Raw genomic sequence first — 27,951 nt, forward strand, 5'->3', positions numbered from 1 at the left:
ACCATTCGCGGAGAAGCGGGAGGCGCCGCGGCAGTTAGCCGGGCGGATGAAGGCCCTCCCTGCGCTTCTGTCACCTCACCGCATTTCTCAGTCCAACTCTATGCAGACAGCAGCAGCACGCTGAACCGAAACCCACCCGCTTTCCCCAGCCTAACACCACACGTTCCCCCCTACAACCGCCCGCCGTGGGCTCGCCCAAAGGCTGGCCGTAGTGCACGGGCGCTACCAAACCCATGGGAAAGGGGGAGGCGCGGGGCCGGCGACATCACGTTAGCGCTGAGGGGCGGCGGCACCCCCCCCGCGGGGCCGCGTGGTTCGGCCCGCCGGGAGCCGCCACATGAAGCGCGGGCCGCGGCTCGCCTCATGGCGGGCACCGGTTGGGCGCTGAGGGGAGCCCCGAGGGGACCCCAGGGATCTATGGGGGCTGAAGGGAGGGCAGAGACTTGCCGTCTGACCCCCAGTCACCGCCAGGCCCGCTGAGAGTTGAATATAAAAGCCGTCTTCCAGAGTGGTGTCGGTGCTTACAAGGTCTTGGTGGTTTTTAACGGTGTTTTTCTGTGAGGCAAAAACAGGCACTCACTGTCCCGCACCGTCTGTGAGGTAAAAAATGGTGCTCGCTGTGCCACACCGCTGCCGTGACACTGGTTAGTGGGAGAAGCCTTCCAGAGGGACGGTGAGCCTGGTTTCACGCAGGTGGTCTGTCAGTGCTGGGGTACGGCCAGAGGGACACGACAGGTAGCCCTTTCTAATGTTTTCCAGTGATCGGAAGCGTTACCTTGGCTGATCCCAGCGTTTTAGTGTGACTTTTACACTGGTAATATTCTTTTCTCTGACACTGGCTAGCAAAGTGACTGAGACAGCCAAACCCTCATTATCAATTAAATCATTACTTTCAAGGGCTTTCAAGGGCTCTTAGGCTGATGCAAAAATACAGATTTTTTTTTTCCAGCAGGCATGTCAGTATAACATACCCAAATTAGTGAAGAGAATCTGAAATTTGTCTTGGATACCATCCGGAAGTTTCAATGAAGGGTTTAGTGGAAAAAGAACAGTGCTTGAGGAATAATAGTTCATGTGCATTTGCTTCCAAGATGAACACCTCATTATTTTTTTTTTGGCGTAGTGCTTACTTTCAAATCATCAAAACATTCAGAACAAGAATGCCAGCATAAAAGTTTCATGAGAAGAGCAGAACAGGTATTGCAGTTAGTAGTTTGAATTTATAATGCATATTTTATATTGCAGTATCTTTCATATTCTGATAAAATTTTGAGAAGGTATTTAAAAAAAAAAAAGCAGCTTTGTAATTTATCAGCTAGTCACAAGATGTCACCCTCACTCTATTCAAATGTAATTGGTTGAGCGTGTCACTTCCAAATTTAAGCTATGGGCAATGTTCGTGAATGGAAATGATGACTGGCACTTTGTTACTTCCCCCACCCCGTTATGTCATGGTAGTTGACCAGACATTTTATTTCCTGAGTTGCAAAAGCACTGATGCGTGAAAGTAAAGAGAAAGCTGTTGCTCTTCCTGCCATCACAAGTATATTTTTTCCAAATACGAGGACATACTGTGGTTCAATCTGGGGTCCCAGCTGGATCCTCAAGATTATATGTCCCTTCTAAGTGCATGAATGCAGACTCTCACCTATGGTTTACCGCTCTTCACGGTGCCTGTATTGTTGGAAAAGGCAATTTTCCATATTACTTTTCCTGTTTGCAAGCTACATTCTTCTTCTACAATCACTTTGGTAAAATACTGAATTTAAATGCTCAGTCTGACTTTCCTGTCTTTGCAAAGTCTGCTATTTGCACTTTCTCTTACTTTACAGCAAATTTTGATTTATCTTCCTTCCTTCCTTCCTTCAATTTCCTTTCTGCTATTGAAAACTTTCAAATCCCTTCAGCCCGTGTGCTATCTCACTGCTATTCTTTGTATTCCAGTCCTTACTCAGCAATGAGGGTGAGTGGAACAACTTTTAAAGCCAGAGATTTTGTCTGGCAGCTGGAGCTTGTTCCTGTAAGTATTCCACATGCAACAATCCTAATCAATGGGAAGTTTGGGGTAAGAAGTCCAATGAGAACGACTTCTTGTGTAACACAGTTGTCAAAACAGAAACACTTCATGTATTTTGCTAAGTACAAGTGATCTGAGGATGATGGAGCTGAAAATAGTGATTCCTAAACTGAATTCTGAAAGAGTAAGGAAGCTCTTATTTTTAAGATCTGTATGAAATTTTTCCTAATACTGATAGAACATACACAGAACGACCCATTGCAAGACTGGGGCCTCACATAGTCCTGTACTTTTGCATTACATTTGTTACCTGGAAGCCGCTGACACACGCTCGCTCTTTCTCTAGTGATGATAGTTTCTTTATGCTATAGGTTTTCCAGAAGTTTTCGCTGCATTTACAATAAATATGGAAGAGTTCAATAACTTGTGTCAAGTACAATCTTTCTGGCCCTGTTCAAAAATTATTTCAGCAATTGAATTATTTCATTCACAGTATTTTTCTTCAAGACTCCTTCCATGGATTGCAAAAGCAATCTTCAGTGTAGAATATCTTATTTATACCAAATAAATAGTTATGCTATTAGCTTAAGTACAGACCAATCAAAGATCTATAGCTCAATGAGAACATGTTGATTCCTTCATTCATTTTCTCAAAAAATGCTATATAGGGGAAAAAATGTGTAGCGCTTAGTTTTCTGAAGTGCTGAGCCTGCAAAACTCTCCACTCGGCTGCTGTATAAACATGATTTGAAGGGCCTCTCGGCGTAAATAATGCCATGCTTTCTTAATTTTATACATGGATTTAGTCCGCACCCATGGTTGCGGGGAAATAGCACTGAGGGAAGAGGCAGAAGGAGAAGGAGAATCAGTCAAGTCATTCATGTCTTTGTAGCAGCATGAAAAATTTCAAGGGAAAGCATTATGATTGTAGTGACAGCTGAAAAAATTCTGACTATAATTTTCTGTGGTTTAGTTCTCTTTGCATATAGTGGAGATAATTGTTTATCTTCCAAAAATTTATAAGGAACATTAATTAGTAAATGAATCTAATACTTTGGATGTTAGAAACATAAAGCATTATTATGGCTTGGTAGCATCTTAATCTGGAGATCCAAAATCTATACAAACTTTTGTGTCTTGCTTGTTTGATGGTGTTTTCAGGAAAAGCACTGCGCAAAACATGTATCTTATTTTCTACCAGCGTCAGCCATATCGTTCCTGATTAACAGAGCGTAAAAGAAGTGGAAAAAAATATTGCCAATTAAATTGGAGGCATTCATGCCTGAAATTCGTATTTTAGGCAGTTTTAGAAAATGTATTTGCATTTCAGATGTTTGTATTTCTATGCTTTCCTGAATAGGACCATGTTTGCTTTTACCGTATTTACTTTTATTCGTGCATTCCTTCTGGTGCACAGTATAAAATGCTGCAATTGCTTTTCCTTTGGAGAATAAAAACAAAAACAAATTTATCTTCAGTAATGCTTCATAAAAATCTAAATGCATCCAAAGTGTAAAAAAAAATATTCAGTATAGGAAACATCCCAATTGCTTGACTGAATTGCAGCAGAAATTAAATGCTGTGGAAAAACTTAAGAAAACACACCAAAAAGTTGTCTTGGTGTATGTTATCTGACTTGCAATGTGGAGTCCAGCCCCCTTTGCTGTATGCCTTCAAGGACAGCCTTATTACCACTACCACCAATTTATTTCCTCACATAGCACACTGAATTCTGCCTGGAAGTTCACATTCCCATCCACCGCCCTTCTCAGTTTCCAGACGAAAAAAAAAAAAAAAATCGATTTTGGAATAAAGCCTGCATTAGGCGTGTGAGCCGATCACTTCTGTAAGATGTCTGAAAGACTTATGATCAACCCCGGCGCGGTTTCGAGGCGCTCCGAGCCCTGCAGCAGCAGCGGGGACAAGCTGCTCCCCCTCTGAGCGCCCGAGCCCCAGCCCGGCGACCTTGAGGCCCGGGAGCCGAAGCACACGTTTGAGTTCGGCCTCCACGGGGCCGTTCCCGTGCCCGGAGGCGCTCGGACACGCCACAGCCGCAGAAGGAAGGGGCCGGCCCGGGCTCTCCCGCGGAACTCCGGCCGCTGGGAGGCGGCGTGGGCCGCCCCAAACCCCACCACGGGCGGCCCCCAGCCCCTCTCCCGGCCCCGGCCCCGAGGCGGGAGGCGGCCTCCCCCGGCCGCTCCGCCCGCGCTGCGGAGGAAGGGGAGGGCGGCCGCCGGCCCCCGGCCTCACATGACCGAGGGCTGCCGCGATGGAGGGCGAGCCGCCCGCCGGCACCGCCGCCACAGGTACGGGGCGACGTGGGGCTGCCTCCCGCCGGCACCCGGTGCCCGCCGCCCGGCTCCGGGGACGCCGCTTCTCGCCCCCCCGCGGGAGGCTCGGGGCTCCTCGGGAGGGCTCTGGGCTGCTCGCCCCGGCGAAACCTGAGGTAAAAAGGGGCCGCCTTGCCCTCCTCGCCCCCCGGGGGGCGGCTCCGTACAGCTGCTTGCTGGCCGAGCCCCCCTCCCGGGCAGGTTTCGGGCTGAGGGGGCACCCCGCGGCTTTGCCCCCCGAGTCGCGGCCGCTGTCGGAGGTGCCGGCAGGGCTGGGTTTTGCCTGGTGCATTCGGTGACACGGTGGGGGCTCGGGGAAGGCTGGCAGGGCAGGAACCGTCCCGGGCGCTGCCTCTCCTCTCCCTGCTGGCCCCAGCCCGAGGAGCGAGGAGCCGCCCGGAGCCGAGCCGGGGCTGGGGTGCCAGCAGCGAAAGGAGCCGTGGGGGGAGCTCAGGGGTGAGTCAGGAAAGAGTAACCGCTAAACTCGGTTAAACTGAGGAAACTTTGAGAGGAAAACGCTTCTCTGAAGTGCTCTTCAAGTGCCTGGAGTTTCACGCTGACGATTACTGCGTGTTTTGTTTTTTTTTCCTTTGGAAAGAGAAGCTGGTAGGGGGTCACAGGTGAGTTAATATTTATGTAGGGTAGGGTGATTTGGTTGGATTATATTCAGGATCCAGTATAAGTGTTCTTTTGATAGGCCTCTGACACTCCTGATGCAGATAACGCATTAATAAATAAATAAATTATTTTGGAATATTTCTGTCCAGGACTGATGTAAGATATTGGGATATTGAGCAGCAGCCTTTGTGGAAAAAATGTCCTACTGTATCAAAGAGAGAGCTCACTCAGGTATGTCTATTACGGTTTTACCATCTGCTTCAGGAGCCTTATAGAGATAAAACTGAGCTGTCTTTAAGTGGTTTTGGTCTGATTCACTTCCATGCTAGTGATGGTGCTTCTATAACTGATCTACTCAGCCTTGTTTAGAAAATTCGGCTTTCTTTGACAGAGGTTATATTGTGTAAACAGAGACAGCAGCTCATGACCTTAGTGAAATAAAAGTATGCTGTGAAAGGAGGCATCTTTTTAATTTCTAGCATCGTGCTGTGGGTTTGGTGATCTTGGGAATTTGATATTCATACTTTACATTTCCAGAGATCAGCAATTTGTCAGTGAGTATTCTAGTAGGATCTAAATCTCTCGTGTAATACTGAGCATCCTGAAAGGGCCTGCTGAGGTGCACCTATAACAGGACACACACATTCTTAATTTCACAAGATTAAAAGTACTTTAACACAAGCAAAATATAAGATAACGTCTAATGTATTAAAATAATTTTTGCTAAGTTACTTGTATTGATCTTTTTTTTTTTTTGGCTCTTGTTCCCCTTTGAGCCTGTTTTGCAATGACTGCAGGGAGCTAATCCAGGTGTGCTGTCTGGAGAGGAAGGGGGGTGTCTCCTTGTCTTCTAGTAGAAAATCTTTAACTGTGTGTGCAGGCAGTGGGGAGGTTTGGTAGGGAACACTGTACTAGTTGCAGACAGTAGAATTTGAACATAACCACTTGGATTGCCCCCAGAACTTTGGAGTTGTAGTGGGTTGGCATGGGTTGATGGAGAGAAATGGGGCAGTTACAGGCATCGAACTGGTACAAAAGGATGGGAGCTTTTCAACAGAACTTGAGATATGAATGACCTTGTTCAGTATACATAAAATGTGTAAAAAGACCATCCGAAGGCTGGACTGGCACGTCATTTTTTAATACTTAACACTTAGGTCAAATTTTTGCCCAGTGTGATTAAGAGGATGAGAAATGTGCAAGGAAGATAAGAAATAAAATAAAGGAAAATTTCTTCTGACGGGGTTTTCTTGGAAAGGGATGTTTGTGGGAACTTGGCAATTTTATAGTTAAGACAAACTGCTGTTGTAAAAGACTTGTGGGGGAATTTAGGTGGAATATAGCTATGTGGCTAACGGCTTTCTGAAAACTACAGTCACAGAAGGAGGCTTCCTGCAGAAGACTTGCATGTATTGTGCCTGAATTTTCACGCTTCCAACCTCTTTGCTAGAGCTGGGTGTGAAGGAGGATAGTTCAGCAGTCTTCCACTGGGAGCAGAAAGCTGTCCTGGTCAGGATTTGACTTCTGCCTCTGTAGCCTTTGCGAACGTTCCTCAATGGACTTTACTCCCTTAATACTGTTACTTCTTCAGTTCATTGTATAGCCCCATCTCACTTTGTATTTGCTACGGCTTGGGACTATGGCCGCACAGCTGACTGGCTGATGGAATGTGAAGGAATGTGTTCCTTGTATTCCCGGACTGGGAAATTGCTTAATTAATCACTTGATCTAGCAGCACGGTTAAAAGAGCAAGGCACTAGGCTTAAAGTTAGTTCTCTGTTCTGGCACGCATATCTGTGACATTGTAAGGAGGTAACTTGCCTTTTTTCTTCCCTCTCTTTCTGCCTGCTGTATGTGATGATGATACTTTGAGAAGCCTATAGCTGCAGGGGAATGCAGAAATGCTAGCTTTTTTTTTTTTAAATTATTATTAAATAAAGCGTAGATACCTCACGTGAATACTTTTGAGTTGTAACATTACTTCTCTGCTTCATTGTGGAAAGCGCCAAGTCCTGAATAGCAATATGAAATTTAGCAATCTTAAGAGAAAAAAACCAAACCACCACAAAACAACAGAATCATCCCCACGTCCTCAAAATAGAGGAAAAAACAACCCAGACCAGCACAGAACACGCATTTGATATGCGTACTGAGAAGGCTGGGGATTTTAAGGAGGAAAGCAAAATGTTAGAACCTGTATTCCAAGGTCTAGGCTTTTGACAGAGTACATGTTACTTTATCTTGTTTTGGCGTTGGATGGTTTGTATTTACAAATGAAATGTTGGGAAGAAGGAAGGCCACAATCACACCATCTCTTAATGAGAGTGAAACTAAGTAAGATAACTTTCCTTGTACCTATTAAGGAACGCAGACCTCTCCTTCTTGTTGAACATAGATCTGTGAATTGCTTATGTTGGTCAAAGTAGGCTGATTCTTTTACATTGCTTTCTAAATAACTGCGTGGTTTAAAGTTCCTTATAAAATGTTAGTTGCATACAGTTGTCTCAAAAAGATATGTAATGTCCTTAATAAGAAGAAAGTCCTTTTTTTTTTTTTTGGTGGGACTTCTGTTTTTTTTTTTCCTTGTCTTTAGGGGATTTCAAATTGTTTTTTTATTTTTTATTTTTATAAAGGGGAAGGGAATGGACTTGAAGTTGTAGCTGAAGTCTGTGTCAGCTTTTAGAGAAGCTGGTGTGGACACTGAAAGGGAGTTCTGGAATTAAGGAGGAATGTGTTTGACAGAACAAGGGGGAAAGGCATTTCCATAATTCCTGAGGCTTTTCATGAGAAGACAAAAAGGAAGGGGAAATGCTGATGAATTATATTTACGTTGCTGTAAGAGTATGCCTGGCCTAGCAGCCTTCAGTTTTGCCAGGAGGAAATCTGAGGTATCGGTGTACAAAACTGCATGGTTCTTTTACTCCCCTGCGTTTCCTGTGAGTTGGATTACCTCTACTCCGTAAGGCCGTGGCCTGTGATAACGAGGAGGAAATCTTAGTTATTTCTCCTAAAGGCTTTCCTTCCTTTCAGATTCCTTTCTGCTTATAGAAGATCTGCCACAAATATAATAAGTAATTCTATGACATCTTCTATATAAGCGTGTCTAATAAATTTAGCGGATTAACACCCAAGTATAATACAGAGTTACGCTTGGCAGCCATCTGTGAAGCAGAGATAAACCCTCCAAATGTGGCTGACAGAGCCTCAGTGGGGAAGGGAGATCTGCTCTGTGATTTGCAAGCTACGCTTCCAGTCCTTGTATTGCCCCTCTCTCCTACGTGTGCCTGTAAAACTCGTGTGCAGCTAATCAGAGACTTGAAATTCCACACATGTATGGCTGTACAAGTTTTTGAGTGAGGAACCCAGTAACTCTGCGGAGGGCAGATTGCTGTCCGGTTGTATATACGGGAGCCATGAGCTCAGGGTGCTAACTGCAGCTTGAAATGTGTGGCATAGTGATGTAGCTTTCTATTTCAGTTGTTCCCGGGATAAGTTTCTCAGCTCCTTTCAGTCCAAAGGCTACCTGACTTCTTACCAAAAAATAAAAAATAAAAAAATGATGCAGTGTTTTCACAGTTGTTTTCTTTTACAATAAAACAACAACAAAAAAAATGGGCTATGCTTTGAATGCTTCTTTAAACTTCTATTTCTTGTCTTCTTGCTGCCTGTTTGCTCGTGTGTATTCTTTTTAGCTTTTATTTTAAATTGTTTTCAGTTATACCAGGCTACTTCCTTATGTCTTATTGACAACAGATTGAGAAACTCTACTGTAGCAAAAGGATAGCTTTTACAAAAAGCCGATTGAATTTTATCTGCTTCCCTGTATGGGCATCCATTCCCTACCTCCTTTCTATATTCATTTACCGCTCTATTTATATAAACTTTGTTAGATGATGATCTGAGACCAAAGGGAATGTTTTCAAAATTAGCTGTTCTCAAGGAGCGTGCGTGATGGGAAACATTAAGTGTGTTGTTACAATGCATGTAAATCCTCGTATTGGTTGAACACAGGAGCTCATACCAATGAGTTCACACTATTATCCACCATTCCTGGCCAGGACTCTCGAGGCTGTTTCTGAATTGACTCTTTAGTAAGTAGAATGAAAGGTGGGCTGATGAATAGTTTAAGGATACATTGTTCTGCGGGGTTAATGTTAATGCCAGGATGGTGTTTTCCAGACCAGGTTAACAGTTCCAAAGTAATCTTACAGTGTTCTCAGACCGGTGTTTGGGGGTGCATGTTCACCCTGACTAGCTGTCTTGTTGATGTGGAAGAGATGATTAGTTAAACATTAATTATTCAGACTTGTTTGTATGACTTTAGATATTTAGACAAGGTGGGATCTAAAGAAGCTACAGAGTGTTTCAGGAAGAGCCGGACGTGTGAACTGCTGAGAAAAGAAGGTATTTCCTGAAGGTGAAGTTTAGAAAGCAAATTTAGAGAGTAACTTGATGAAAAGTGGCAAAGCATTTGACATGAAAGAAGCAGCACGACTGATTTGATGAAAGAACATCGAATCTTGACTAGATCTGTCCGTGGGGCTTCACTCTGCACTCGTCTTTGGAGTAACGTGAGTTCAGGTCTCTGTAATGAGTAGGAGAGACCTCAACATCGGGGGCTGACAGTTTGGATCATGCACCAGATTTCAGGAGTTACAGATGAAATACTGAAGGATTCACAGCTCATCCTGTTGGTCTTTTCTCCCGGTACGTACCTTTTCCCACTGGGAGTTTCAGTAGTTCAGATGGTGCCGAGCCCCAGAGCAGGGAGCAGTTTGTGCCATGAAATTCCTGCTTTGTCTGCTGGCCAGCAGGAAAACGGAAAGCAGAGAGAGTGGTTCAGCAGGCAGGAGGAGTGTTGTGCTAGTGCAGGTTGGCACTGCTCTCAGGAAGCAGGTGGGCTGCATTTTGGCTAGCCCCTTTGGGGAGACTGGCTTGCTGTGACTTCCTCTGAAAGGTGAGCTGCTGGTTCAGCACTACAGAGGACTGTGGAATTCTGTCAGGGTGTGCGTGCGTGCATGGCAGAAATAACAAAATCTCCCGTGTCACATTGCATTTCATTGATGCGTCTTGAGCAATTAAAACCAAGAATTACAAGGGCGTGCACCCGGAGAACCGCTGCTCTGGGGAGTGAGGCTGCCTTGTGCTCTTCATACTGCTCTTTGTGTGTATTTTTAGGGCTTCCCCTTGGGAGTATGGTTTATTATAACTGTGCTGCACCATCAAGTGTCAGGTGGGAGGATTTTACTACACGAGAAAATCATCTGAAAATCATGAAAATCATTCCTTTCTTTCTCAGTTCAGCATCTGTCTGAAAAGTGGATACACAGATGTGTGTGTTACCACTTTATCCAGCAGTGTCCCTTGTCAGCGTTGAATTAGCTCGCGTTTTCACTACAAATTTCTGGTAATTAACTGGAGCTCTTCAGAAGCTGTTTGTAGGTGGGGTTAATAGGGGATATATTATTCCATTAAAGCAGAGGTGTTAAGACTTGCTTCTCTGAGTCACGTTTGCAGGAATCTGGAGCCTGATGAGACATGTGGGATAAGGTCATTTGTCCTGGATTAGGTTTGATTTCCTTAAGCCATTTACAAAACAAAGGCTGCAACTGAGGGATTGGAGGTTGCCTCCCCATTTTCCAGGGCCTTGAGCACATGAAGGAACAGGTGGGAAATCCTTATCAGGAGGTCAGGGCTGTCAAGGTAAGGTTATGAATCTGTATCTTCCTGAGGGAACTTTGTACCAACCTTTTGAACTATGTATCAAGGCTCACAGGAAAACTTCTTGCTTCTGTAGTGCTACTGTCTTTTTGTGATATCAAAATTTTAGATGTGTTTAAGAAGGGCTGTAACTTCGACACATGTGCAAGGAGGGGATGGTTAATACTGCTCAGCTTTTCTAGGTGGGTTTTCATCAGTGGATACAACTTGTTTTGTAAAAGAACTTGCTCACAGTATCCCTTTTAAACAGATGTATGCAGAGAGGAAGCAACCCATCTGTTCCAGACCCAGGTATGGGTTGAACAGATTCCAGGGTTATAGCCACATTTTTCACCCTGTTGCTGGCATTTCGTATGTGTAAGATGGGTGGAAAAAATGATAGCTTTGTAAAAACAGGGTAAGCTGTGTTTGCAGTCACACAACATGTAGTTATGAAGTCAAGTTCAGATAGTGGGCTTGAGTCAGTCATTAAGAGAGCATTCCAAATCATCCTCTTTTCCGCTTCTTTGGTGTAGCCTGCCTTCCAGGGCCATGCTCTTAGAGCCATCTTTACTCACTTTTGCATCTTGCTGAGAATTAGTTACGATTTCTGTCTGTCCAAAGCTATCCAGCTATAGCTGAATTCACTGGAAAAACCAAAACCAAACAAACCACAACAAAATAACCCTATCCTGTGTATTGTTTAGCTACAAGCAGTAGAATCAATGTATTTGGAAGCTATTTCCTGAGCTAGCTGTGATGGAGTAAACTGTCTTGTTGGTAGACATTACTAGGATCCTTGTTCTCCTGCTATTGAACTTAACATATTGACATAGTAAATTACCACAAATCATGCATGCTCTAGCATACTGTCATACACTTTAATATAATTATGTCAAGCAAAGTGTCTCTTTCCTTTGTAATGGCCTGTGAAATTAATGTATTAGATTTCTGCAGTGCAGTAAAATAGCACATTTTCTTTACTTCCATGAGTTGTTATAGGCAGGATCCAAAAGTGCTGAGCTAGGGTTTCGTTCATTTTGGCAGATCCTGCTGTGGTGGGAGCTGGACAGACAGGAAATGCAGGCCTCCTAGCTGATTCACGGAACAAATTTGGCCTGTGATTCTTCTTTTGCTTCGTGGAGATGGCTTTCTGACTCGGTGTAATTGGTAGCGCTCCTGGGTGTAGCGAAGAGGGAGGTTCCAGTGTCTCGAACGTGTGGGAAGTAGCATAGCCTCCTGGGGGAGGAGTGGCTTTGGTGCTCTTCTGGTCATGTTGCACCACTGCAGGAGCACCGAGGGAAGAGAATATTTTAAGGCTCCTTCTTTCAGTTTATCTTTGCAGGGTCTACTGGACTGTTTTTCCCTTTTTGTCTTTTAGATTTGGCAAAGCCTCCAGTAAATGAACCGAGGGAACCGGAACAATTTCTAATGCAGGCGCCCCAGGGAAATCCACTGCTGCTTTCCCACACCCTACAAGAGCTATTGAGCAAGGATAGTGTGCAGGTGGAGCTTATACCTGAGAAGAAGGGCCTTTTTCTGAAACATGTGGAATATGAGGTTTCCAGCAAGGTAATGTGAACAAGCAATGCTCTTAGTGAGAATGTGTCTTCTCAGGAATGTCCACGCAGTTGCTTTTGGCAAAGTCTTGTCTGATTTGATAGGTGTGTTGGGTGATGCTGGTTTCGAGTAGGCCGGTTGTATTGATTTGCTTTAAATGCACCAGCCCAGTGCTTTCTTGACCTACGTTTTGGCAGTATGATACAGCTTGTAGCTGAGGTCTGATGCATAGTCGGCTAGTTCTGCAAAGCGGATACCATTAGGAGTGCTAACCCACCTGAGCTCTCTAGAAAAGCAGATGTATAGCATAAATGGAATGATTCCGTAACGGATTGGTGTCTGCTACTGCATATCTCAGACTATTTAGAGCTTGTGAAGAAATCGTATTGGCAGTGCTAAACTGCAATCCTTTATAAACAGAAAAGGTACTGCAAATCCTTCTGCAGAGTCTAGGCCGCTTCCAGTTTACTTGCCCTAATCCTGACCTCAAGGTTCTGCTCTTGGTATCAGTGAAGACTGAAGGTGATGCATCTTTTCTTATTTATGGAACAGCCAGTGAAATAACTCTCCAGGATTTTCTGTGTGTTTTTTCAAGAAAGAAATTGGTCCTATTCAAAATGGACTATGAGCAACTTGCAGCTCCCAGGCCACCAAAGCACCAGTTAGTGAGCACCACTCAAACTTGTGGTCACCGTTGTCGATATTCAGCATCACGTTTGGGTCCCTTACCTGCAGTGACGGCTGGGGCTTTAGGCTGGTGTCTGTAAGTTGCTCAAAGACTGTTGTGTGGGGGAAAAGGGCAGACAGGGAGTGTCTCTGTGGGTTCCTTAGGGCTCTGGTTCTGCCTGCAATGTCAAGACACTGGACTGAGACCCTGGTGGTCTCTCTAGGTATTGAATTTAGGACGAAACCCGTTGCCAATTCCTTTCAGTTGCTGTCATCCCTCTCAGTTCTAGCTGTAGAACCATGCTTCTGGGAGAAGAAACAGCTTGGCTTTGCACTTCATCTAAGATCTGCAACACAAATCAGCATCAGATTTCAAATCAGACAGGGGGAGGCCCTAAGGGCTGTAGCTGTTGTGCTCCAGTTATAGGTCTCCTTGCTTTATTTCTGAAAATTCATAGCAGCAGAGTAAGGGGTGCGTGATGTGCAATGCAAAAGTAGTGAGAATGCATATAGTCATATGTAGTCTTTCTTACTAGCTGTTCAGTAGATCAATGTGTAGTAGTAGTGGTTGTTTTTTGGTTTTTGCTTTTATTTTTAATTATTTTTTAAGGACTTTTACCTCTCAATTATCTCCTTGTAGTTGCCACTTAACTGGGTATTCATTCCAAAAGGAGTTTCCTTGGTCTGTTCTACATACTGATCTAAGAAAGGCAGAGTTAAAGGCTAAGGTTTTAATGGATCTTTAAATGTTTGTTTATAGATTTAGCATCAATAGAAGGTTTCTCTTTGTCTTATGAGGTTCGCTTAAAAGGTCAGTCGTTTGGGCTAATACTTAACATGATCTAAGTTTGTTTTGCCACCTCTGGATCTGAAGCTGATTTAAGGAAAGTTCCCAAGAGCTAAAGCAGGCACTTGCAGTACTTCAAGAAAGGAGCTCTTTAGGGCACTTGAGTATTGGCACTAGTTCTAAGTGTTCTGTCTAATTTGAAAGAACGGGGAGTTTGAGGGAGTGGGAGTGCAGAACCACTACAGATTTAGATATATTTGCCATTTTTTAGGAAACTACTTCTCCTTTCCATTTCCTCTTGTGTGTGAATGGAGTGTGGCATACGCTTTTACCTGAAATCTTACTCTCAGAAGAACGTTACCTCTATTCATAATGGAAGGGTGGCTGCATTTAGAGACTTCTCTCCCTCTTTCCCATCACAAGACCTCTAAAAATAAGGAATATTTTATTTCTCCAGCCTCTTTGTGAGATTTCTTTCTTTCTTTTCTTTTCAGTGCAGCTGATGGTAGAAAATTAATGGAAATGCTGCTGATTGTCCAGCCTGTGTATTGATTTTTTAATTTTTCCCTCTATTGCAGAGATTCAAATGCTCAGTCTACAGGAGATATAATGACTTTGTGGTGTTCCACGAGATGCTGCTGCAGAAGTTCCCGTATCGCATGGTGCCAGCACTACCACCCAAGAGGATGCTGGGAGGTAAATTTGGGTCGCTCTTTTGTCTGGAGGGGTTGCGGTGCGGGTATGATCAAGATGAAACCAATGAAAATAAGTACGTGAAAGAATTGAATGTCCTTGCTTCTGCTTGGCTCAGAAAACAATTCTGAGAATTTAATGCATGATTTGGAGCTGTGAATTATTGCTGTCCTGGAAGTCTTTATAGGTAACATAATCAAAAATTTCAGTGTGTGTGTGTCTTTTTTTTTTCCCCCATACATCTTGGTATCTAATAACCTTTCTGGTAAGATTCAAGGAGTAATTCTACAAAAAAGCATGGCAGAGTTTTGGCTATCATATTTTTAGGAAAATAGGTTATGATGATCATGTGTGCTTTGTGATGATCATCCGATCTTTTGTAGAATTGCTACTGTGCTGTTGAACAACTCGAGTATGTAGCGCAGCGTGCTGTTTTGTGAGGTGCTCAGAATAGGAAAGGTTAGTGGAAATGCCATTGTTTTTCTGGAGCGAGAGAAGACTAAACATAAAAAAAAAATACACATTATAAGGCTTTAGACTGCAGAGAAACTTATTGTGTAAAAACAACAGCCAGTGTGTAGGATAACCAGAAATTAAAAACTGAGGCTGGAATGTCAGTTCACTCAAGTATATTGTAGCTATTAGAACAGAAACCAACGAAGTATCCCAAGCCTGAAAGCATGTTGAAGTTCGTTCTGCTACATTTTTCAATAATCGAAAATACTGGCATTGTTTTTAAACTTTTATTATTTAAAATGATGCATATCTGTATAAAATTCTGTCTTGTTTTATGCTTTATCTGTGGAAGAACGAGCTTTTCACTGGTTTGTCTCCTGTCCGCGCTGCTAAGCTTGTTTCAAAAAATAATTGATTTCAGTCAAGGAGTCTGTGTATTGCTACAATAAAAAGGAATTGGTAAACAGTGAACAGAGCAGGGTTTATAGCGAACCAGAACAAGGCAAAATAATACTATTGAAAAGCTTCAATGGTCATATTTTTTTTATGATGGAATGCGAATTGTAAAGACCTTTCTTTTGAGGTTGCAAAAAGCAGTCTGTTGAATTTGGCCTGCTTCAGTATTCTCAGCCAGAATTTCCAGAATTTCCACTTCATGCAACACCTGTGAGCAAAGTGACCTTCTCTGATTTATCTTGGTGGAGAGAGGATGCTTGAAAGAAGTTTCCAATACATATACTTTGTCAGTTGCTTATTTCCTGGCGTTTCTGATGTGTTGATACTTCTGTGCGTTCACTGGTGCGTTTCTTCCCATACGTATCAAATGTTTAAAAAAAAAAATCTGGCAGGATTTGTTCCCAAACTGCGCTAGTAGTACAGTCCTGACACAGTCCGAAACTGCGTGGAGGCAGAGAGTGGTGATTTGCCTTTAGTGCAGTTACTCTGTATATAGAAAAGCTGTGTAAGTGGTGTTAAATAGAAACTGCAGACAGGAAAAAGGAAATGGAATGGGTAGTTCTTGTTTCTGAGTATGTTAATGTTCTGATAAATGGAACTGTACAGCGCAGTATTTGACAGATCAGTGTAGATGTGTGACTCTTGCATATTCCTGAGTCCCACTGCCCGATGGATAAAGCTGTTGACTTGTACGCTCCTGTAGTAAGTTACTCTCTTACCTCCGTGTTGGTATAACAAGGTCTTGGTAAAACATGGCGTAACATCTGTCTGTCAGATGAAGGAAGGCTGATAGTCTGCTCTGCTCGTTTTGGAGGATGGCAGCAAACTGGGACAGATCATGTAGGAAGCGAGTAGATGACTTCTGAAATCTCCGTGTAGGCTAAAGTACGAACAAACCACAATCAAGGTGTGGAACACTAATGAATGAAAAAAATAATTTGATGATCACCTTACTAAAGATAATTATAGAGACTTCCTGCAGCCTGTAAACTCCCAGCTTAAACATGAAGGCACCTTTTGTAAATTTTAGGTATCCGTTTGCCTGTGCATTCTTTTAATTTCAGTTCTGCTACTTCCTGTTCCTTCAGATTTATTTTAATATATTTTTCCTCTTTTCCTGAAAAGATGCTAGCATCTCTGATTTACTGCTTTGCAGCAGTATCACCTGATTGAAACTCTTTCCTGCTTCAGGAAGGAAGATGAGCTGAACTTCTTTTAGTTTAATAAGTAAAGACTTTGGGTGGATGTACTGCAGACTGTGATGCCGATAGATCTTCAGAGTTCTTTTCACAAGTCTGGCATGAAAAAGATGGGTGCTGATACTGATGAAGCAACTGGATAAAAACACAACAACAACACAACTTTATTCTCCCCCTACCCACAAAATGTCTAAAAGTGCAGAGGAGGCACATTTGAGGGTGAAACACACTGAAGCTAGCTTTTCAGAATAGTGAGCAAGAACTATAATCATCTGTGGGATGATCAGTTTGAAACTGGCAAGTGGCGGTGTGATTTGCATTGCAGTAGCACCCAGGAGTCCCAAACAAAATGAGGTCTCCTTTGGAGGCCACCTGCGGAATTCATTCAGAGGACTAAAGATCTTTGCGTCCCCACAGTTTCTAAGCAGAGAGTTCAGATCTTAGGCTCAGTTGTTTGTCCTGCTTACTTGACCCGTCCTGTGGAAATCCACCCAGGGATGTAAGTGCAGGACTTCGGTAAGATGTAAAGAACCACTTGAAGGAATTGTTGTCCTGGTGGTCAATCTAAAAGATGTTTTTCAGAGAGCCAACGGAGTGCCGGTGACCATTCTTTGGTTTTGTTGAAGTGCTTTAGCAAGGTTTATAAGTGTAAGGAAATTATTGGACTGAGTGCTTTCTTTTTTCTCTTTCTGAGCAGCTGTAATATGTGGTCTATTAATTGAAGTTTAATGTTCCTTCCGGTAGCCGACCGAGAATTCATAGAATCAAGAAGGAGAGCTCTGAAGCGCTTTATAAACCTGGTGGCTCGACATCCTCCTTTCTCAGAAGATGTGCTCTTGAAGCTCTTTCTGTCGTTCAGCGGCTCAGTGAGTACTTGTTAGTGGTAGTCTGAGTTTGCACATCTTCCCGTAACTGCTTTCCTGGGCACAGAGTTCAGAATTGCTTTTGACTTAGACATTGTTGCTCCCCATGACGAGGAACATTTTCTCTCAATAGGTATTTCTACAGCTGGAAAGGGGAATGTAATTTCATTTGATGCCAGGATTTTGAAAATGGTAACTGTTCTTAGGGGAATACATGTTACGATTTCCCTTGAACTAAACCTAACCTGGATAAAGCTGTATCTGCTAAATTGTGCCTTACTATGATAATACGAGAGAACCGTGTGAACTGCCTGTGTTTCATTTAGTTCTTGCATGCTCATTTGATTCTGTCTCTTCTTTAGGATGTACAGAATAAACTAAGAGAGTTGGTCCAGGGAGTGGGAGATGAATTTATGACCTGCAGATTAGCAACCCAGGCCAAGGTATGTATATGTATTGCTTGCAACATAGAATTCAAGTTTAAATGGCTCTTCCCTCTGGGTAAATCAGTTACAACCTTTGTTTGGTGATAGAGACCTTAGGTAGGGGAGAGTTTCCAGAGTTTGAAAGACTTTTAAACTTGTAATTTTTATAGAAAGTATATTTGACTCTTAAAGACACGATATTTCTAGCTAAATAGTGGTTCACAAACATGAGAAAGATTGAACAGTGAATCCTGCTCAGAATGTGTTTCTTACTAATTAATTGTATTTGCATACCAAACAAATGAGCATACCACACCATTTAAAAGCTAATATCTAGATTGATATCTTCCACGTGTGTTCGTGTCATCGTTCTTTATTTTTCTCCCTGTGGGAGAGTAATTTGAATTGTTTTAGAGAAGTCAGAAGTTCTGCATTTATCTGCTTATCTCAGTGATTAGTGCTACGGCAGATTTTAAGCATACATTCACTTTGCTCATTGAGCAATTTTAGATTGAGTAGTTGTTCAGGTTCCTGCACTGCTAGCAGAAGATTTTGCAATCGGAGCTTAATTCAGGCTCTTACTGGTGATGCATAGGTCAAAAAGAGCTTAGCTGAACTTTCAGTACGTGCTTGACTTTGCAATACTGGCAGTTAAGTAGCTTCAGATCAGAACCTGTGGGCTTGAAACCTCACAAACCCCATTTTAACTTCATAGTAGAGTTGCAGATTTTGCCAACTCTGTCTGCACCCTGTATTTGAACCTCCTTCTACCTCTGAAAGTTAGGGGTATTTGTATGACGTCTGACTTGGAGATCTGAATTGCAAAGCTGATCTCTTCAGGGTTGCTGCAGGGTGGAGAGAGAAGGAGAGTGCAGAAGAGAAGTCTGTCTCTCTGCTGACTGTATGATGTGCCTAAAATTAAGGTATGGGAGTATGCATCTGATACATCCACTAGTAATGTCTCTTGCACTTCTTCAGGACTTCCTTCCAGCTGACATACAGGCCCAGTTTGCTGCCAGCAGGGAACTCATCAGAAATATTTACAATAGCTTTTACAAGCTTCGGGACCGTGCAGAGAGGATAGCTTCTCGAGCCATTGATAATGCCTCAGATCTCCTCATATTTGGAAAGGAGCTAAGGTAGGTTGGGAGAAAGAAGACTTGCCAACGTGAACATTTCTGCTGTTGCTTCATAACTGAAAACTATTGTGAGGTTTACTTGCAAACGGTCTGGTAAGAATGGGTATTTCAATGCATGCTGTAGGTTATAATCAAGTTTTCCTACTGCAAAAGACGAAAATGCGTGCTTTCCTCTAGGGTTGCATTCCATAGACCAACAAAAATGAAGTGCAATATTTTGACGTTAAGGTACTGACCATGTTACCTCTTCCCCCAGTATATTCACAGCACTACTTCTGTGGCTGTGCAGAAGTAGCTCTGCACTGTGACCTGTTTGGACATTTGAAACTCTGAACTGCTTTCTGCAAATTAGTGCATGTGCTTGGTGGAGTTTGTCTCCTAGTTTTAAACATTAATTTCTGTTCTCCTAGTGCTTTAGGCTCAGACACTACACCGCTTCCTTCCTGGGCTGCTTTGAACAATAGCACTTGGGGGACTCTGAAACAAGCCTTGAAGGGTCTATCTGTTGAATTTGCACTTCTGGCAGATAAGGCAGTGCAGCAGGTGAGTTATGTATTTATTTTTAACTTTTTGTAAAATGAGGAGGGTGCACTAGTATCTTTAGTTTCATCTTGAATCACAGTTTCTGTGGGGATAGGCAATTAAAAAGTTTAAAAGGGACATAGTAATCCAAAGGTGCATCCTCAGCCGCCAGCCTGCTTGTTCATGCTCGAATGAAAAACCTGGACTGTGTTTAAATGGGGAAAAATATAATGGGCAAAGGGGTGGAGAGAAAGGCCTGCTTTTTTTTCCTTTTAAATGGTTATTGGACAAGTTAAGTTCTACTGCTCCACTGAGCTGTCCAAAAATCCTGCGTTCTCTTTTTTACCTGCTGCAGAGAATGCAGAAGAATTTCAGAATCAAGTTTTGACATTCACGTTACTTAAACACTACATGAAAGTCATTCAGACAGAAGTGTCATATTCCTGTGTAAGCGTACAGCGTGATAATGGCTGTTAGAATGATGTGACATCGTGACAGTCTGGGAAGCAAAAATAATAGTTTTGTCTTCTTCTCATCTCCTGGTGTTAAAATACTTAGTGTGCTTTTATAGATCTGTTGGACTGGTTCTTTTTTTCTGCAGTTTATAATCCAGAGAGCTCTATTGATATAGGAAGAAAAGGCAGTATTTAGAAAAAGGAGGAAAAAATAAAGTGGTGAAACTTAGCTTGGTGTCTCATTTGTGCTTTCTGATGCATGAACTATTATGGAGAACATGCAGGTATTTATAGATTTAATGGATTAGTTATCTCGTAAGAAGGAAAGATGAAAGATTGGAGAAGTCTGCAAAAGCAAGAAATTCGAGGCAGAGAAAGCTGAAAGGACTGACACACGCAGGACTGTGAAACTAACTCCTCTTGTTATAATGATCAGTCAATTGGAAAAGCTGTTCCTGCTCCAGTCTGATCTTTGTTCTGCAGACTGAAGACTAAATGCCACTGTGACATCTGAAAGATTTTTGATGCAGTTGTGTAACCGTTGATACGCCCTGGGGAATACTGTGGAGGGCCTGCGTGGTGTAAGGATGTGAAGAGCTGTGATGTTGGTTCTTGCCAGGCTTACATAAAATGTACTTTTTCCTTGTTTTCTAGGGTAAACAGGAAGAGAATGATGTGGTGGAGAAGCTGAACCTTTTCCTGGATTTACTCCAGTCTTATAAAGTGAGCTCTGCTGTTCTTCTGCCAATGAAAAAGTTGTTTAGAACAAGCTTGTGCTTCTTAGAGGGTGTAACACCAACTAGATGGAAAACTGTGAGGCCAGTTCAGAGGCACACTGGGCATCTGGCAGAGGGAGGGGAGTGGCTGTTGGCCTTAGTTAGCTCTATAGCCTTACTGATCAGCTATTCTTGTGATGAGATCTTGCCAAATGGCAAACCCTGCAAGAAATTCAGAAATACGACTGCTTGAATTACATGGATCAGCTAACCATTTTCCAGAGTTAGCTGCTTTTGAGTCAAAACAGTGAATTAAATGGCTACTGCTAGGCTCATGGAGACAGTTCATGAGTTCAGTCACAAGTGAAAGCATTTCTGTTGATATTAATCTCACAGTCAAATGCACTTTTTAGAAGCACCTAGTGAAACTGTGCTTGGCAGCTGCTCCTGACATTCCCAGGCCTGGACTGAAATAGAAGGGCACTGGCAATCTATTACTATGACTAATTGCAAGCACTTAATATTGAGAAGGTCATGGAAGATAAGTGGCCTGATAAGATCCAAAACGTTGGCTGAAGTGATGCTCCAGATTGCTTGGACCCGTAGCACTGAGCTTAAGTGGCAGTTCAGTTTCTTGAATTCCCATCTGACAACATTTTTTTGACCCTCTTGAAAATAGAAACAAAAATCCGCAGCGGAGAAATTACGAAGTGTGATGATGTGTTTGTGCTCCTGATGTACTTGGCTTGCCTCTGCCTGCCGTCCCTTAGCACTCTGCCCGGTTCCCACTAAGTACCTGGTTTTGTTCTTTTTCCTGTAAAGGACCTATGTGAAAGGCATGAGAAGGGGGTGTTGCACAAGCACCAGCGAGCATTGCATAAGTACAGCATGATGAAGAAGCAGATGATGAGTGCCACAGTGCAGAACAAAGAACCAGAATCAGTGGAGCAATTGGAGTCTCGGATTGTGGAGGTAGGACAGACACCTGTGAGAGCAAATGGTGGTAGTGGACTGCTGTAATGACACCGCTATGCCGCTCAGTCATATCTGCAGAAAGCCATTAGACATGGTAACTCGTACTTTGGGTAATTTGAGATACCTGCTGTGCTTCAAGGAAAATGTATTTGTTTTCCTCTATACTTATTACTGGCTCTCTGGCAACGTGTCATTTGCAGGAGGTGTGGAAAGCAGCAGTCTGCGTGATGGAAAGTGCAGTTGCTGTCCTATCAAATGGGTCCAGGCGCTGCTTTTTTAGGTTCTTGTTAGGTGTTTGAATTGCCAGAGTGGTGAGGAATGCTGTTTTCTCCTGCTGCAAGTGAACCTCCTTGGCACTGTCTTCCTGGCATTGTATTTCACTGAATTCCTCTTCTTTCAGCAAGAAAATGCTATCCTAACTATGGAGCTGCGGAATTACTTTTCTTTGTATTGCCTGCATCAGGAAACACAGCTCATCCACATCTATCTGCCTCTCACCTCTCACATCTTGGGGGCCTTTGTCAACTCCCAGATCCAGGGTCACAAAGAGGTGAGTTCTTCTGGCCTATGCTCTTTTTCCCAAAATATGAGTGAGAATTTTGAACTGATTTATTTTTTCCTGCGGGTCTTCCTCCTCTAAGCATCTGTCCAGCTCAGATCTTTTAAAACTTCTTAATAAGTTACCTAAGATATTTCCAATAGGGAGTGAGGATCAAGGCTAGCCTTTCACCCTTTTAAAAAAGACTGCATCTTCTTATAGCAAGTTTTTTGTTGTTTTCTTTTTTCTTTTCTCATCTGTGTGTGGCTTTACCCAGAAGGTAAAAACCCAACTGTTAAATAACTAGCAATTCTGTAATGAATGATGTGTGCTTGCTAAATGAATCTGTTTTTTTGCTGTGCTACACAGGAATTATATGACAAGGAAGAACTTCCTTGTTTGCTCTTTAAATCTAAGAGCTCCCTTTTGTTAATCCCTAAATATGACCTTCAACATTCCCCATGCACAGACTTTGTTGCGTTCGTTGTATTAGAAAAGTTTTTACAACTGCAGTTTGTTCCTTTCCTTCAGTGAAGGAATTCGACCAAGGTATGGGAAGCTTCCCCTCCGTCTCTGCTCAGTCAATGTAGCACCAGTCTAAAAGGGGCAGTCTGGGTCCGCTGGACTTCTCCAAAGTGCTTCAGGAAATTTGTGTTGTGGCTTTGAGTATCCTGAAATTGCTGCTAAAATACAATGTGGTGAGATAATAACCTATCTTGTTGTCTGTTTGTTTTCTCTCCCTTTTTTCCCCACAGATGAGTAAAGTTTGGAATGAGTTGAAGCCGAAGTTGAGCTGTCTCTTCGTGGGATCTAGCAATATGCCAACTCCACCATTGTCACCTCCAGAGGGAAACTTCTTCTCCAATTAATATTCTGAGCATCTAGCATGGAGCAAGAAGTGCAATCAAGGGAGGGGTGGGACCTCTACCTCCAGATGTTAGAATGGATCCTCCAAACAGCTTTTTTTTTTTTTATAAATACTGCTGCTTTGAGCTGCTCTCTGATTTAGACAGACTGGATGTGGGGCAGAACATACAGTCGTAAAGACAGTCTCTTAATTTTGAAACGCTCTGGGGCAGAGCTGATTTTTGTTATCCAAAAGACACTCGTCACAGGGTCAGGATGTGACACGGTGCAGTGAGGGCTGCAGCGTTACTGCTGCTGCCTCTGCGTCTTGTACTAACAGCCCTCCAATGATGTTTATCTGCACACATGCAGACAAACTTCTAAAGTACTGAGATGAACAGGATATCTGAAGCACTTGCTTACAGAAGGGGGGTGGATTGCCTTTTAAGCTTGGGAGGGCTTGTGTTAGAGGCATATGTGCATAAGGAAAGCTGAAAGCCATGCCATTGATAGTTGTCTGGATTTGATTTCTTACTGATAGGCTTTTGAGCGAAAAACAAAAACAACAAAAAAAACCATGAACAAAGTGGTTGGATTCCTTAACCCAGCTGGGCAGAGGTCAGTGCCGCTGTGACACAGCAATTTTCCCAGTGTATGTCAGTGTTGATTCAGTTCGTGGTTGCAGGGCAGCCTAGGGACTTGCTCACATTTTTCAGTTTGGGGCCAAAGATGACTGGGTTCAGGAACTCAGAGGAGTTTGCCTGGCATAAATGAGAAGAGAATTGAATGAAACACTCCTTAATTGTAAACCACTCCTATTACACAAGCAGAACAGCTACAGGGTAGCTTGTTTGTTTTCTTCTGGAGGTTCTGACATCTATCTGCTGAGTAGCTGTTTAGGGCTATTGGAGAGCTGCTGACCCGATGGCTGGTGTTTGCTCTGGTCTGGTATCAGATGAAGTATCCTGTTAACACCAGTTACACCAGTAGGCTGGGACGCAATGTTGATGAAATTGATTAGCAAAAATCAGTATTTATCAGGATATTACTGTCTTTTCTGGCTCTAGATAACATTGGTGTGTGAAGAAAAGACAATTGAAGTGACAGTTCTTTAAAAAGAGCACGGTCCTCGGTAATGTGTTTTTTTTTTTTTTCTGACTGTGATAAAGGGACTAAACATTTTCCATGTCTCACTTTGTATCTCCAGTGACTTTCCCTCATGAGGGAAATGGCAGGGGGGAGAAGAACTTGCATGTCATGTTACTGTAGAGGAAATTGTGCATATCCTCTAGAGAAACTGATAAGTGAAGAAACTGCAAACGTGTGCAACAAAACTCTACACGAATAGGACTCCCCTGAACCTACCTTCTGTGGGACCAAATGAGTTGTCAAAGGGGAATTTGAGAGTTGGCATCTTAGCATTTTCTTTGAGTGGGTAAAGAGGAAGCTTGTTAACAGGGATGAATGCTCGCTGTTAAGCTGGAACCGTTACAGTATTTTCCCTTTTGGGGGTACTTTCAGTAGTAGGAAATATATTTAAATCACTTAAATCCTGTAATCACAAAAGCTTCTTTTTGTCTTTTGTTTAGAAAATTAAATGCAACATGAAGATCTTCCTAGACCAGGTGGAAATTATGGGTTAGTTTCTTCCTTTAGGAGTAAGATGATAAGCTATTTGCCCAGATTCATGAGACAAGCATATCCACTATATACAGCCCTCCCCCCGATACGTGGTAAAGTGCACTTAATGTGGGTGAATTTCTTGGGTGCTGAGCCTTAAGAAGTGTGTAGGATGCCTGGTTTAACAACCTTGCTCAGAATACACTATCAAGAGCTTTTTATAGCAATTCAAATGTTAACTCTCTTCCGACTCTTTCCTCCTACGTACTGGCCTTGTCCGTTGAGGCACTAACTGCACATGGCTGTGACAGATCTGATTCTCTCTCCTGAAGATTCCCAAAGTGATGTGGAAGAGGTTCTGTTCATAAGCCAGAGCAAACTGGCTGGGGAGGGAAATGTTTCTGCAGTATAATAACAAATGAGACATTGTCTCAAGAATGGCACAATTTGTTTTGTTTTGTTTTCCTGCTTGACATTGCCTTGACTAGGAAGATTGTTTGTGGTTAAAAGTGCAAAGAGCATTTTAATGTATTTTTGGATGCTCTTCATTCCTACCATCTATAGAAGGTGCTGGCTGGTTAGAGACTGTGACTTGCTTTGTCTTAGTACACATCCTTTATTAAGGTTTGTTTCATTGATGTGAACAGTCAAATTGAGAAAATGCTGTATGTTTTGGAGGAAGATCTGATGTTTTCTATGTTTCTTGTTTGGCTGGGATAGACGACCAGGGTATGTTCCGTGGGCTAGTACTTCGTAAGTTCTGAATGAAACATTGCACTTCTCACATTTAGAAAAAGAAGTTGCAATTTCAGACTTCAGAAAAACAAAACATAAACACAAAAACAAAGAATTGGGCTTTAGACTAATTAACTTATCTTTCCTGTTCTCCTTCAAAGCAATTATTCTTTAACTCAAAAATTCTGTAATTCAAATGCACAGACTGCTATCCATGTGCATAGAGCGCATGACCTGTAAAAAACTGGAATTACGTTGATTTGAGAAAACACCCACTCCTCCACTGTCAGCCCTTGCCTCTTCGAGGACAACAGTTTGGGGGTGGGATTTTCTTGTTTTGCTTTTTTTTTCCCCAATCTGTTCACCAAGTGTTTTGAGAACATAGGCCTAATATTCTCAAAGTTGATACAGCTAATGGCACTTTCAGCGTTTATTTCATACAGCACTGTCAAGCTTCTGTCTCATTCCTAAACAATGCACACTGTTTCATGCAACCCTTCGTTTGCAAACCTTGCCTCTGGGAGACTGGTCAGTGTGCAACTAGCAGTATCATGTTTACCTCAGTAGGTGAGGGATTTCCTTGCTGTACTTGCCCTGTTCAGTTTAGGGATGCGTCAGACTTGCGGAGAGCAGCGTCAAGTACAGCTTCCTTGCTCTAGAGGAATGTAGCAGGGAATCAATCGAGTTATTTTCAGTTCTCTATCTATCCTAGTTTACCATGTAGGGGAGCCAGTACTCGTTACCTCTATGCTATTGCCCTCTGCAGCAAACAGTTCAGCTATATACAGGGGAGAGAACAAGACTTAAGTTGTTGGTCCCGTTGCTGGTAGAAGGGTAGATTGCAATAAACACTAAGCAACCCATAAGCCTACCTGAAGAGCGTGTGCTGCCTAGCCAAGAACTGATAAATGTAAGATGTAGCGCCAAAGAGTTAACGTGCCTTCTTGGATGGAAGCTTTCTGTGTAGCTTGAACTCATGGTGACTTCCTTGTGTTTAAAATAACAATTAGAGAAAAGGCCTCCAATTTTTTCTGTCAGTGTCTCTGTCAAATATCGTGGAGATACCAGGGTAGTAAACAGTGGAGAGCCTGAAAAATGTCTTTATCAAAAGGGCTATTTGTTTTGGTCACTGTTAAGGTCACCTCTGCTCTAAGCTGTGAAGTGGCAATATACAGGCTTTTTGACTGATACCATGTGTTGAAAAGCTTCCCAACCTATTAGATTTACAGTACAACTTTGGTCTTTGCTTCTTTCCCTCTCCTTCCATCTTCCTTGAACTTTGCTCCTTTTAACACATTTTCAACAGTACCTTGCTGCATTCCAGCGCTTTTACTCTTCTACTTTGATCATGCAAGGGTGTAATTCCTGGAATTTGTTAGAGGCTAATTCACAATCTTCAATTTCTGCTGTTCCTAGAAGTCAACGAGCACCAGCTGGGGACAGAATCAGTCTCCACAGCTGCAGCAGGAACAATAAATAGTCACTACTTTTTGACATGAGGTAAAATTCAGTGCTGGTGGAAGGAAGTATCTTCGTAAAAGGACTGAACTGACCTGAGAATAGGGGATAGCAAATACAAGTGCAGGCCTGAGCCACACTTGTTCTTTTCCTACCTAAATTCCTGGAGGAATAGAAAGTAATTTGCTCCCCCTTGACCATGCAATTTACAGTTTCCACCAGGAAATAAATCAAGGGAACATAACAGGTATCAGCTGCCAGTCACTCCCTTTCCTACTGTGCAGTAAGGTTTTACATCCTGTTACGAGCAACTTATACCCTTGTGCTTATTTTCTCTCCTCTGCTTGCCTCAAGCCATTCTCTCCACTAGAACAGTCAGAAACCCTTACTGCTACGTCAGAAGCAGAGGTATTAAGAACTCTGTAAATAAGTCACTGTGCAGCACAAAAGGAAAGGTAAGAGTATAAGATGTTAACTCTTATCCTTTAAGTCTGACCTGTGGCTTATTGAGCATATGAAGAAAGGCATTTTTGATTGGTATAAATTATTCAGGACTGCTGGAGGGAGATGAGAAGAAACAATCTTGTTCAGAGGGTATGAATTCTGCCTGCCTGGAATATCCTGTATCTTTGCTTTGCTCAAATAGCCTTATGTATGAAGCACTTTATCCAAATGCAGGAATTAAAGAACTATTACTACAGCTGGTAGACTGGAAATGTTTACAGATCCTATATTACATTCCAAGATTCTATCTGTAAGTGTTATATGTGTTTGTAAAAGTGTTTAAAAGAAAAAAAAAAAGACCTTGTATAAAGTTACAGATGTGATGTGTTATTTCTAGCAGTTTGATTGAATCTTTCACTCCCCACCATGCCGAGCTGGGCTGAACAGGTCACCTGCTGCTGGCATGTGGCAGAGCCTGCAGCCGTGGGTGACTGCGCTTTGTGACACGGACTTGCTGGAACCTGGGTGGGATTTTGTCTGGATTATTTTTACCTGTCAGTACAAAATGCTTGAAGCAGCTAAGTTCACAGCAGAAAGTCCAAGTGAAAACAGGGCTCAAACAGTGCGATACATCTACTTCAGACTTTGTTTTCTTAACTCCTGTAATCTTCTGTTGCCTTCAGCAGGAGAATTCTGAAAGGATCACTACCTAAACTTTTCAAAGGGTTTTCAC

At 42.7% G+C, this 27,951-nt stretch overlaps 1 protein-coding gene across 3 annotated transcripts; it reads left to right on the forward strand.

Moving 5' to 3' along the window:
* Positions 1–4,125: 4,125 nt before the first annotated feature.
* Positions 4,126–27,592, forward strand: SNX8 (sorting nexin 8). Of its 3 annotated transcripts, XM_035549234.2 has the most exons (12): positions 4,229–4,323; positions 5,115–5,196; positions 12,047–12,237; positions 14,257–14,374; positions 17,227–17,348; positions 17,708–17,788; positions 18,749–18,909; positions 19,320–19,452; positions 20,541–20,609; positions 21,425–21,574; positions 21,978–22,127; positions 22,871–27,592. In XM_035549234.2, the coding sequence occupies exons 2-12, from the start codon at positions 5,163–5,165 to the stop codon at positions 22,982–22,984; spliced, it is 1,323 nt and encodes a 440-aa protein (XP_035405127.1). In that variant the 5' UTR covers positions 4,229–4,323; positions 5,115–5,162; the 3' UTR covers positions 22,985–27,592. The 3 variants fall into 3 exon arrangements, with proteins under 3 accessions (XP_035405126.1, XP_035405127.1, XP_035405128.1); XM_035549233.1 differs by lacking the exon at positions 5,115–5,196 and having other exon boundaries at positions 4,126–4,323; XM_035549235.1 differs by lacking the exon at positions 12,047–12,237.
* The last annotated feature ends 359 nt before the right edge of the window (positions 27,593–27,951 follow it).

The sequence above is a fragment of the Cygnus atratus genome, chromosome 15 (assembly GCF_013377495.2).
Source record: "Cygnus atratus isolate AKBS03 ecotype Queensland, Australia chromosome 15, CAtr_DNAZoo_HiC_assembly, whole genome shotgun sequence".
Classification (NCBI taxonomy): domain Eukaryota; kingdom Metazoa; phylum Chordata; class Aves; order Anseriformes; family Anatidae; genus Cygnus; species Cygnus atratus.